The sequence below is a fragment of the Montipora foliosa genome, chromosome 11 (genome assembly GCF_036669935.1).
Source record: "Montipora foliosa isolate CH-2021 chromosome 11, ASM3666993v2, whole genome shotgun sequence".
Classification (NCBI taxonomy): Eukaryota; Metazoa; Cnidaria; class Anthozoa; order Scleractinia; family Acroporidae; genus Montipora; species Montipora foliosa.
The window spans coordinates 8203160-8214758 of NC_090879.1; the positions used below are offsets into that span (position 1 = coordinate 8203160).

Genomic DNA, 11599 nt, shown 5'->3' on the forward strand with positions numbered 1-11599 from the left:
CAGCATTTTAAGTCCGCGAATGTGAAAGCTATTGAGGAAAACTTGTGCGATGGTCCTATCGATAATGCTGTCCAAGTTAACATGTTAACTGACGTGATCACTACAGGACAATTATATTGTGGTGCAATTCTTCTGCTTTTTTGCCATTTTTGAAATCAGCGGATAAAGTTGTGGTCTATTCTTTTCTACCGCTGTTAAGTACTACTGTACGATGTTTAAGATGTTACTTGATCATGTAGATGGAAGGAAAGCTCAATTGTAGAGGATAAGGCCTTTCTACTCATGATAACGGAATAAGATGACGGGCAGCATTTCTACTTTATTCTACTTGATGTGGTAATTTTCTCACGCTGTTTATTTGTGGATGAATTACTGAACAATAACCAATGATGGTTGTTCAGTTTGGAAGCACATTATATTACTGTTGTTCTATTTGATGTAGTCCCTTCTTTCAAATCAATAGTGAATGAATATTCAATGAAGTGAAAGCATGTATTCTTCTGCATATAGCAGGCAGTACTTGTACTCCTTTTTGGCGCTCTGAAAGCCGTTTGGAGAGGGCCATGAATAACACTTATATTAGGCCCACACAGAGTTATTTACTCCGCGATGCTATTATCGGTCTGGCGATAGGAACAAAAGAAACAAGATCTGTTAAGTTTCTTGTCCGTTGCATGAGAAGGCCAGGTCAATAAATGGCTTCGGATCGTATACAAAAATACCAACACCAGAAAACCGTTGTCCAATTTAAATGAATTTCATGGTTAGTGGATATATATAGTTATCAGACAAGTGTAACTGTTGTCGGTCAAATCCGGGCTCAGGATGAATCCGTTTTAACCAAGGTTAAATGGTGATCCTCATTTTACCTACTGTAGGTTGAATATGCACTCTACATAGTTTAAATCAGCTATCAATCCCCAAAGAGGGTGGAAATAACTGTACCTTCCCTCATACTCTGTCTTACGCTTCTCAACGTTTTATGTCATCGAGAGCTATCTCGCTTTATCACCGGTCTCTCCTCGGCCCGTGCGCTTGACTGACTAAAGATGGTGGTTCGATTGACTTAGAAGGGAATGTTCCCGGGCAGTGGTGGGTGGGGCGCGCGATTCTTCTCCACTAGGCAGATTACTAGCTAGTGTACAAGTTTCAATCGTCGATCAGTAGGGCATTTGACAATCGCATTTTGCTTTCTGTTTTGCAATCAGATTATTTGGCGCAACTTCTTTTTCAATCTTAAGGAGAAATCCAAAGCTATTCCGATTAATTTTTTAAACGCTTTCGACCCAGCGCGCGCGCATCACATTTGGCACACATATTTTTATGTAGTTCTATAGATTTAGCCACCTAAAACCAAAGCTCCCGCGTTATTTATTCTTTCAATTAGTTAACCTGGTTTGAGCCTGCGATCCAATCGAAACCCATTACCTGGTGAGCGGTACCCTATCCCGATCATGCTAGTAAAACTAGCATTTTATGATTCTAGCAATTATCGTTTTGCTCCACCGTGAAAATGCTTAAATTATACTCGATTTCCAAAATAATGCTACTTTGGTTCCAGAAAATGCTTTGCTTTATTTCAAGCAAAACGTAGAAACTCAGGCATCATGTGGTGCTTACCACAACTGGACAAGCGACATATGCTTAATTGTTGTTTTTTTATATAATATATAATAAAACTTCTGATACAGCCCAACTTGTCCAACAATTAATTATTCCGAAGTCCTTAACGCTTTCTTGAAGTGTGACATGACGCCAGCCTGGAGTTAGTAAACAAGAGCACATTCTGTTGCGCGTTGAAGGGACTGGTCTATGTTCTTCGTAGATTTCCTTTTATGAGCAAGCGCGTGAACGAGCCCTGAAAGTTAACTATCGACCAGCTAGGTTTCAGACTTCTTTCGAGTCTCACTTCATTCATCAGTTACAGAATCCCTCTCAAACACAAAAGCAATCATCACAATGCTTTTGAATTCTAAAATTTAGCATTCAAAATCTTTGGAGTGTTGAAATTTGGATCAAAGTTATGCAAAATGCTAAATAATGCTAGTATTCCTTTTACAGAAAAGTGCGAAAAACGCTTGTTTAACCAAATAATGCCAAAAAATGCTAGCATAATCGGGAAGGGCCTAGTGAGCGGTCAACTTCAAAAAAAAGCTGTCCTCGATGAGCTCTAAACTTGTTGAACCCAGATATGGTCACAGGATACTGGTCACATTGGCATCATGGAGGGGTAGATGTACGCAGTACGGTGGTCGTACGATTACAATAGTAGGGAGCTTACGAAACGAGGACGACGACGGCTACGAGGACTTCATTTAAAAATACGATTTCGCGTTATTCGTATCACTACGAAACTATTTCATGTCGCTTCGCGTTGAAAATGTGTAGTAACTGTCGAGATTAAACTGGTATGAGTGGGTTGAAGCGTAGAGAGAAACTGAAATTCATCGTCATGTGCTAACGTCCTCCACTAACCTTGAATTTGGTCATTTCACGCCGTCATTAAGGAGATGACGGCAAAGAAATGTACCAAATGTAAAACGCACGTGCAGAGCGATTGTTTTTGCTCACTAAATCTATTGTTTGCAGCGTCGTCGTTGCCGTCGGCGGCGTCGTTTCGATAAGCGCCCTAATTTCTTACCCATGGTATTCCGCAAGAGGCCTCTCGCTCATAAATCAAAATCCATAGCTATTTATGACCCCCCAAAACTGTTTGAAAAACGGGCACAGCAAAGCTTCAGACTCTTGAGTTTGAAACCAATGCTACTAGAAATTTAAGGGGGCATGACAAACAACATTATCAGAAATGGAATCAAGTAACTTGGATAGCGGTGAATCCTTTGATGCCAAAGTGAATGCGTACTGAAGCAAAAAAAAAATTCAAAAGGAAAACAAAAGATTTGAAAACTGTTCCCTTTTTCTTCCCTAACGTTCTCTCGCTCATCCAGAGACTCCATTTTTGTGCTTCAAAATAGCAGCATTGCAATTAATGTATTTTGAGTGTGTTTATACCGTTTATGTCGTCTTAGATGAATAAAACGGGAAGGACAAACTGAAGTTCTAAGACCTTTGAAACTTTACCATGCATTTGGAGGACTGGATTTCAATTAGAACAATAGTATGCTGATAAAACGTGTGTTTATTTATCACTACTGAAGTGGTATAATACATTAGTGGCCACGGCTAATACCTGTTTCACACAACATTTAATAGTACTAGTTATATTACATGCTAATAAATAAATTATCACAGCTCATCATAATTTACTCAACTTCACTGTCATAAACTCTGCACAGAGATGAGCCGTTTTGAGACTGATAACTCCCAGATCTTAATTTGTGGCAGTGTTCAACTATGGTAGTGCCACCGCTGTAAAGCATTTCTAATAAATTTCAAGAATGCGCACCTCATCTCCACATACTGAAAGGAACTGAAGGCCAGGCCAGTTTTAAAGCAGACATATCTACATAATTAAGCTGAGGTAAGAAATTGTGGAGAGTCGTCTTCTGTACTGACCCCATTACATCGGAAAAATAGTCAAGCAGGGCAGCCCACACAGGAGAAGCATATCTCGATACTAATCTAACGAGCGTGTAATAAATCGTATCTACAATCCTAGACAAATTGATTGGGACAGTTCCAGTAAGGTAACTCCTATCCTATGCACGAGATACACTAAAGCGAAGTTGGAGTGTAGCTTACTTGCTAATTGTTTTAATAAGGAGGCAGGAGTGAAATTATAACCATCATCTGGTCAAGCGCTTTTAATATTCGTCGATGTGCGGTTAATGCACCAAAAAGTAACTTATGTAAAACCTTATAAACCCTGGTCAGTGAATGTACGGTATTTAAATATTTAAAATAATCTGTTCAAAAATCATCTATGAAAGTATGTAGTAATGGTAACCGCCTAGCAAGAAGGATTTTCAAAGATGTTATTTCGAATCTTTTTTTGTGGAAGGTGTTTGTTCTCCGAACTGCACGTAGTGCGAATGTGTGGTCATTACCGACCCCAGAGTTTCTCTCTTCTGCGCATTTTCTATGGCGTAGGGTACGCAAAAACCAACAGCTCGAAGAACGAGAATGGAATTGATGAACAACGGTTGGTAGGTGTCTGTGAACTACTGCAAGAAAAGGGAGACTGACAACATCAGCAAGAACACACCGAGGGTCATAGTGACACCAGAGGAGCCTCCAGAATCCACTGCTACTCTAGGCACCGTCGTGGTAGTACCAGTGTCTGCGCGGACAGTAGCCGTGACGGTAACTGTTGTGGTGACTGTCTTGGTAATAGCACAAGGTGAGGAGCGTGGGAAACTTGCTTTGACAATTCGGTTGTTGAGTGGCTGCACTGGACGGTAATTTCCAAATTCTGGTAAAGTGCCGTTCTTTTCGAGCCTTCGCAAAAGGTCCAGCTAAAACGAAAAGAAATGTTTGATACATTTCCTCAAACCATCAGTTCCAAATATTCCAAATACGTAAATTCAAGAAATCTAATAGATGCGTGGTAAACACGACTTACGTAAAACTTAAAATCGAAGGAAAATGATATCAACTGTCATATATTTGAACTTCGGAATCAAATTAAAAGATTTCTTATGAGTCTCAGAATGACGATGGCTTTTATAAGACTTCTATAACTAAATGGAGTCCGTAGTTCAAATATATATTAGAAGTTTAAGAAACTACGACGGCTACGGTATATGTACAACGTATATTTTTGATTTCTTTATTTACTTGACTCATTCATAAAAACCGAAAAAAAGGCCTCTCTTTGGGATCAAAAAAAGCCTGGGTCACGCCCAGATTGATCTCTTTTAGGGGTTTAATTTACAATTTCTGACGAGCACCCCCCTCCCCCCCGGGGGGAAATCACCAAATTTGAGGTTTTGACGACAACATGAGCATACAGATGTGAATCTTTCATTTTCTATTTTTTTTCTTTGACACAGCTCGTACCAATTTAATTTTGGGATACTTGGCCCACATCGTACGCCGGACGTGAACGAGATGGAATAATCGCGGAGGACTTTTGTTTACTGTAAGGGAATAAATTTAACTGATTCTTGATTCTTGATTCTGCCTCAGTAATGACTACAGCCAGAAACTAAAATGTTCTGACTTTCTATAAAGCAAATTTCACAGCCATCGCCTTTCAGAGTAGAGCCGACCGCACGAGTCAATGTAGCTTAGTTATTACTACGACTGTACCTGGTATTGCGATATGAAGACATGGTCGCTAAACACAGTCCACGTGACAGATTCCAGACAGGTAGGAGTGGTCAGAGAACCATTGTACCGGTAGAACTTAGTCTTGTCGGCAGGCAATAGATCGTGAAACGAAAAGGCTGGAACATCGCTCACTGCGGTGACTGTAAAGATAGCGAAAACAAGATACCACGTTAGTCCACAATGAATTAGCAGCTGAGTTATATCCGTAGGGAAGAAAAACCTTTTAGAGTTGTTTTCATTATTTGAGCTCTATTTTCGAAAAAGCGCACTTACATATCACTAAAAAAACCAACATCACTACTTACAAGACTCAATAACCCTGTTGGAAGTTTCGAGGAATGAGAATGCTGTATTGTTGTGTTCTCCAACCTGAAACAGGAAGACAATCAATTAACCTCTTTTATGCTCGATTCTAATGTCATCTAAAGAAAGCTAGAGCCATCATCATCCTCATCATCAAAGTTGATTCTTACCTCAATCAAAAGACCAAGAACGGCAAGACCATCGGGTTTATCAATTGCTTCTGCGATGTTGGCATATTTTGTGTTGTAGCTGACAAAGTGTAACTGTAAAAGAGTGCAAAATATTTTACTTATGTTCCTGTGACATAGTTATGCGTTGACGACATGGCAAAGAGATAGGTATGAATGATCTAGTTATAGAGCGCTGAGAAACAGAGGAATTCGTTACTTCTGTGCCGAAGAGAAAAAGGTATCAAGAGAGTTATCATTGAGTGTAAAAAAAAAATCCTTTGCCACTGATAAGTGAAGATTAAAGAATGGAAATCACTATTATCGTTTGTTTTACATACCTCTGCAGCATATTCCTTTCCGTCGACAGTGTGTTCTGATCCGACCATGTTGTTGGCTCCCCAATGAAAATGAAACTGAACTGTTGTATAAACGCCATTCAGTCCTCCACCACTCACATTGTACACTCTGTGAGGAAAGGACATCTCCAGGGCATGGCCATTGTTGGAAGCAGTGAAAGTCTTGTTTAGTGTCTTGTTGTAGTTTTTTAGTGTGAAGGTACCCAGTTCTTTGTCGACAAATACTTTTGCAGTTTCGATGTCAATTGGTGATTGTCTTTTTCCAGTGCTGCAAGCTCCCTTCCAATTTTGCGGACCTACAATTTTAAGCGATAACAATGTCATAAGGCTTGCTAACTTTTCAAAGTTTGTATAAAAGATTTTCGTATACTTGAGACAAAGAATCCTCACCGTCTAAAGCATTTGGATTGTAACTCCATTGAGCTAAAAGAGAAAAAGACAAAAAGGGCGATGTTAGTACACGCTTTGTCTTGAATTACTTTCAATTAACATTTTTTCCCACTTTGTTTTTATTTTCTGTTTGCTAGTGCACGATTTTCAGTTCAAAAACTGTAACGTGAGTCATTTATGAAGATAACAGAAACTAAATACCGAGAGCAGGCTGAGAAGGAAGCATTTTACTTATACAGTAACAGCTGATATTAATATTTGTCAGAACTTGTATCTGATATTTGGCAATCAGAAAGATGTTGGGTCGTCGATATTGAATATCGACAACTGGGAAAACTAACTGTTTAGTTTGAGTTATATAGGATTTCTAAATTTTTTAAATTAAACTTTCTGAATAAAGAGTGTTCATCAGTTTCCTTTTGCGGCAGAAAGAGTAACGTTACAAGTATGTGTTCTATAGACACTAAGAAAACATAAAAGCCATGCAAACTAGTAGCTTACCAACGGCAAATGATGCCCAAGCGACACTGAGAACCGCGGCTAAAAAAAACTGATTCATATTGACTATGTAAGCTGTGGAAAAAAAGACAAAACAATCAGTCTTAAGCATACGCAAGCAATACGTGCATGATTAATGGGTGGACCCTGGCAAGTGGCAAAAATGGACGTAAGACAGATTGGTCTTTTTTGTCTCATGGTTTCAAGCGGATGAGCTGAAGGAGAGGTCGGCCTTAAGTAACACAACCTTAGCTTTCATGATCTTAGAATTTCTGTTAACAGATCGATACTGATCGGGAACGTGCTATAGTAATATTTAAGGACGACTTTAAAGATAAGGTACTGCATTATGTTTAAAACCGAGGCCGTTTGCAATACTTAAGTGCAAACTACTTATCGGTTTCATTTAGATGAAAGACATTAAAATTGCAGCTGAAAAAATAGCAAAAGAAACTAAAGGAGTACTCGTCAACAAAATTAATTATTCCATCATTGATCATTTTCCCAGTTTTTGGCGACTTCTGTCAAGTGTTCAGAGTATTCAAGTATTTAAGTATCAAGAGCGTTCAAATATTATTTTGCTTGACAATTACTAGGCCGGGAAACATCAATTGTTTCCGAAAACTGCTTACTCGTTTCTCCATCGAATTCCCCTGTGAATTCTTAGTGAAACTAATCTCTCCTTAATGATTGGATTAGATCCGTTCTAGAATCATATTCGACACGAAAAGGTGTAAATCAAATCGCGGATCTAGTTTAGTGGCCTGCTAGTCCCGAGAGCCTATTGAAGCGCAATGATAAACCATCCGAAATAGAATTAGGAAAGTGGGTTCCACTCCCTACGTTTGGCGCAACCCAGCTTTTTCAAGTACTGCCACATAGTTATACTGATAACACGAACGCACGTGAGGTCCTTAGTGCACGTGATGCTTCTATCGGGTTGTATCAGGCATGCCTCATCGTTACTGATAAAATCAAAGTTATAAACACCTGAGGTCCTTCAAGTGAAGATTATTATCAAAAAGCAACATTCACTGCAGCACGTGAGGACACATGATTATATGTTAGGAGATGGAAGATATTACGGGAGCACGTGAGTACACAATATCGCATGCACATGACCTTATGTCATATATGAGTTATCTATATTACTGGTCAAAACAATTTCCACCTTAAGAGGGTGGGTGCATTTTTGTAAAGGTAATCTTTCTGTTCATTTCGGTAACCCCATGCATTGGAAAAAAAATGGTTTTAATTCCTTTAGAAAGAAAGACTATAGCCGACTTCAACACCAAAAATTACAGACCCATCCGACAAAAGGTCAGACGCAAAAAATATCAAAGATGTTGTAATTTTAACAATATTGTCCAAGATGAGACCTTAATTTAAGTGTTAATGAGTTCTTTTATTTGGGAATTTTGGTCAGGACACTATAATTATTTCTGAGATGATAAGAAAGAAAATTGTTTCGTCCGAGAGACAAATAAGACATTTGACAGGCTCTAGGAACAACGTATTGGCCTGTGCCCAAACAGTAATCCGTCTCGGTTCACTTAGATTTTTTTTGTTCATTGATTTTATGCAACCGAGCCTTGTAGCTAGGACGTAAAAGCCTGAGAATGCGAGCATGGTAAAGATCAGAGTTCTTCAACTTTCCTTTTAGTTCCGATCTCTTTCATTTCCACTCCAGACACAACAAGACAGGTGAAATGGAATAAGGTCATTAACGAGGATCTTACTTATAACATCGTCAACCTATTATTGATATTGTGTCAAGATTGTCAATGGATTCGCGTTTAATTTCCCGTAGGATGTAAAAACAAAACTAAAAGTAAATGCGCTTCGTTGTTTCTACACCCATATAGATTCGGTTCACAAGAGAAATAACCAAATTAAAAGCATAAGAAAATTAATGAAGTTCTTGCTTTTTGTTTAAAAGTTTAAAGAAGCTCGTTTAACTGAATAACGTTGAACTCGATAAGCAAGATCAATCCCGGTTCAGAAGAGACTTTTTCCTTTGCCCTAAAAACTACTTTCTATGAGGGAAACCAGGAATGGCATCTTTTTAAATCATCAACGCTCAACTGAGAGGACAACCACATTTTCAGACAAGGGTCAACACAGCTAAGGTCGAATTAAAAGCTCATAAACTGAAGAAATTTCCGAGAGCAAAAGTACCGATCCACAGGACACCCAAGCTCAGAGCACACAAAAGCATATCTTTCCGTATGCTACATCGAGAAGGGAAATTATGGAAAAAGCGACGTTGAAAATGAACTGAGTTCAAGTCTCTATCTTTCATATGATCAGTTCATTAAAGACCATCATTTACTCTTCTTGTGAGGCTGCTTATCACGATAAATATCAAGAATTCGTATATTAGCAAAGTAAAATCATCAAAACGTTAGATGTAGGATCTACCCGAGAATTACGATAACGTGGCAAAGGTCTGTATGTTTCAACATTAAAAGGTTTCTTTTCGTTTGTGTCCAAAAGCAGATTGTTCGTAATTAAATTCTAATATTATCCACAGCGGGAAAAAATAGGTACATTACAGAACAGAAATCTCAATTCAAAATAAATTCTTCGAGTTGGCAAATTGTAAAAACAAATTGGATTTTGATCGGTTATTTGTTCTTTGCTTGATAAAACACTTACGCAAAAATTGCAGTAAACGAGCTTAAGGCAGGCGTGCGTTTGAGGCTTTTTTTAACTATATTTTTGCCTTTGTTTGCATTTTCTCGTAATCTTTCAATTTTTACTGAAACGTCATGGATTCACGATTTCCCTTTACTTCAAATTTTTAAATTACTTGACGCAAGGGGTTTTGGAAAAAAAGTTGATCAACTTGAAAAGTTGTAGGTCCAATGGTTAGAGATAATTGTACCGGCGTCTCGAAATTCCTTAATCTCAATAAACACTTATCACATGCACATACTCAACTGACGATTTGAACCCATTGTAGACAAGCTATTTATCGTCCTCGTCATCGTCATCATCGTTGCTACCAGCTACAAAATTAATCACATCTACCACAAATGCGTAATTTACCTTGAAATTGAAGACCTCTCTTTTTGAAGATATAGCTTGAAAATGTGTGCTGCTTGACTTCAAATAGGAAGAAATAAGCTCCCAGTTAAATTAACGAGTTATGACTGAAGCTGGGAACCAGGAATTTCAATTATTTCTGAGTATCAGGATCGCTGCGATCGCTGGAAAATATCTAGAACCGGTTCTGGAAGTTTTGATCAGCAGTCGAAGCGATCTCGGAGAACACTGAAAAAATTGGAAAGTTTTTCGATTTTTATACCTTCAGCTCTAAGATAGGATTCCTATGATATTGTCAATATTGCAATATTCTAAGTTTCTAAGTAAGGAGTATTTTGATATTTAGGATTTCTTTTCGTCTTTGTTTTGCTGTTTCTACCAAACACTGTCGTTACCCAGTGGGGGTCCTGCGCAAAACGAGTAACTTTTTCAACACGTAAGAAAGATAAAGGTAGATTTTATCGTAGGCAACATTAAGGTACACAGAATTTGTTGATTTCGGGCAAAAACATCTGACAAAAGATACCCAATTAATTGTTCAAAAATGAGCCATGCATCTTGAAGCTGATATACAAAAATGAATTATGAACGACCTTAGACGAGTCGCTCACGTGATATCTCGCTTATTGCCGAATATACAAAATTTTGATTAATAATGACGAACATTACAATTGACAGCTCGCGTTTTTAGTAAACGTGAGAAGAACAAACATAAAGAGACATCCCCGAGGGGAGACGTTATCATTCTTCACAGGAAATGACGCAGCATCCAGGGACCAATGTTTTGGTTTACGACGCTGGGCCAGTTTGGAACGCTCGTGTGTTGCTAAGGTCGGCTGCTAATTTCGACGCTCTTCAAGTATAATGAAGCCTGAGAATTAAAGCTTTTCCGATAGCGTACTTGTAAGAAATGTAGAAAAGTTTCAACTTAATGGTATGTTTTTTTCAAACTAAGCTTCAACTTCTGACTGATTGAGTTCAAAGCACCTGTAGCGCCTTTAATGTAAATCTAGTGTGCCATACCCACCCACCCACCCCCTCACTGGCGTATCCAACAAGAACCCGTGACTGTATTAGTATATTATTAAACATCTGCATAATAGATGATTCAGTATTGTTTAAACTCGTTTAAGAGTTGCCGGAGTTGAGAGCGTTTGAAAAGATTGTAAGTGTTTTGTTGCTAACTACAGGCTTTAGAGTTTAAGACGTTTCTGTACTTTTCAGCTAATTGAATACGCGGTTTTTTAATCAAATAATAAAACGCGAGATCCACCAACAAAATCGGCAATGCTTAAATGATGATATCCATGCAGTTCATACACATTCATAGAAAAACTTGCCGGTTATTGCATGAGCTGCGGTAATATGAATTACACGCTCTTGATAACAGACCCTGTGTCCTTTTTACAAGCTTGGCAATGAAGCTGGGGCAAGTTTGAAACGCTCGTGTGTTGCTAAGGTCGGCTGCTAATTTCGACGCTCTTCAAGTGTAATGAGGCCTGATAATTAAAGCTTTTCCGATAGCGTACTTGTACGAAATGTAGAACAGTTTCAACTTAATGGTTTTTTTTTTTCCAAACTAAGCTTCGACTTCCGACTGGT

General features: G+C 38.5%; 1 protein-coding gene across 1 annotated transcript; it reads right to left on the minus strand.

Annotated features, from left to right (window-relative positions):
- Window positions 1-3136: 3136 nt before the first annotated feature.
- On the minus strand, window positions 3137-10227 carry LOC137975239 (carbonic anhydrase 2-like). The gene is made up of 8 exons (XM_068822326.1): window positions 10001-10227; window positions 6953-7024; window positions 6452-6484; window positions 6044-6357; window positions 5706-5798; window positions 5538-5601; window positions 5212-5372; window positions 3137-4415 (listed from the first exon to the last, which is right to left on the minus strand). The coding sequence occupies exons 2-8, from the start codon at window positions 7008-7010 to the stop codon at window positions 4122-4124; spliced, it is 1017 nt and encodes a 338-aa protein (XP_068678427.1). The 5' UTR covers window positions 7011-7024; window positions 10001-10227; the 3' UTR covers window positions 3137-4121.
- Between the last annotated feature and the right edge of the window lie 1372 nt (window positions 10228-11599).

Bases quoted from the DNA above. Each gene is read 5' to 3' on its own strand.
- LOC137975239 (XM_068822326.1), bottom strand. From the start codon at position 7,010: ATGAATCAGTTTTTTTTAGCCGCGGTTCTCAGTGTCGCTTGGGCATCA. The intron at 6,358-6,451 runs GTGAGGATTCTT...TTAAAATTGTAG, and splicing joins CAATCCAAATGCTTTAGACG to GTCCGCAAAATTGGAAGGGA. The intron at 5,602-5,705 runs GTAAGAATCAAC...TTCCTGTTTCAG, and splicing joins TTCTTGGTCTTTTGATTGAG to GTTGGAGAACACAACAATAC.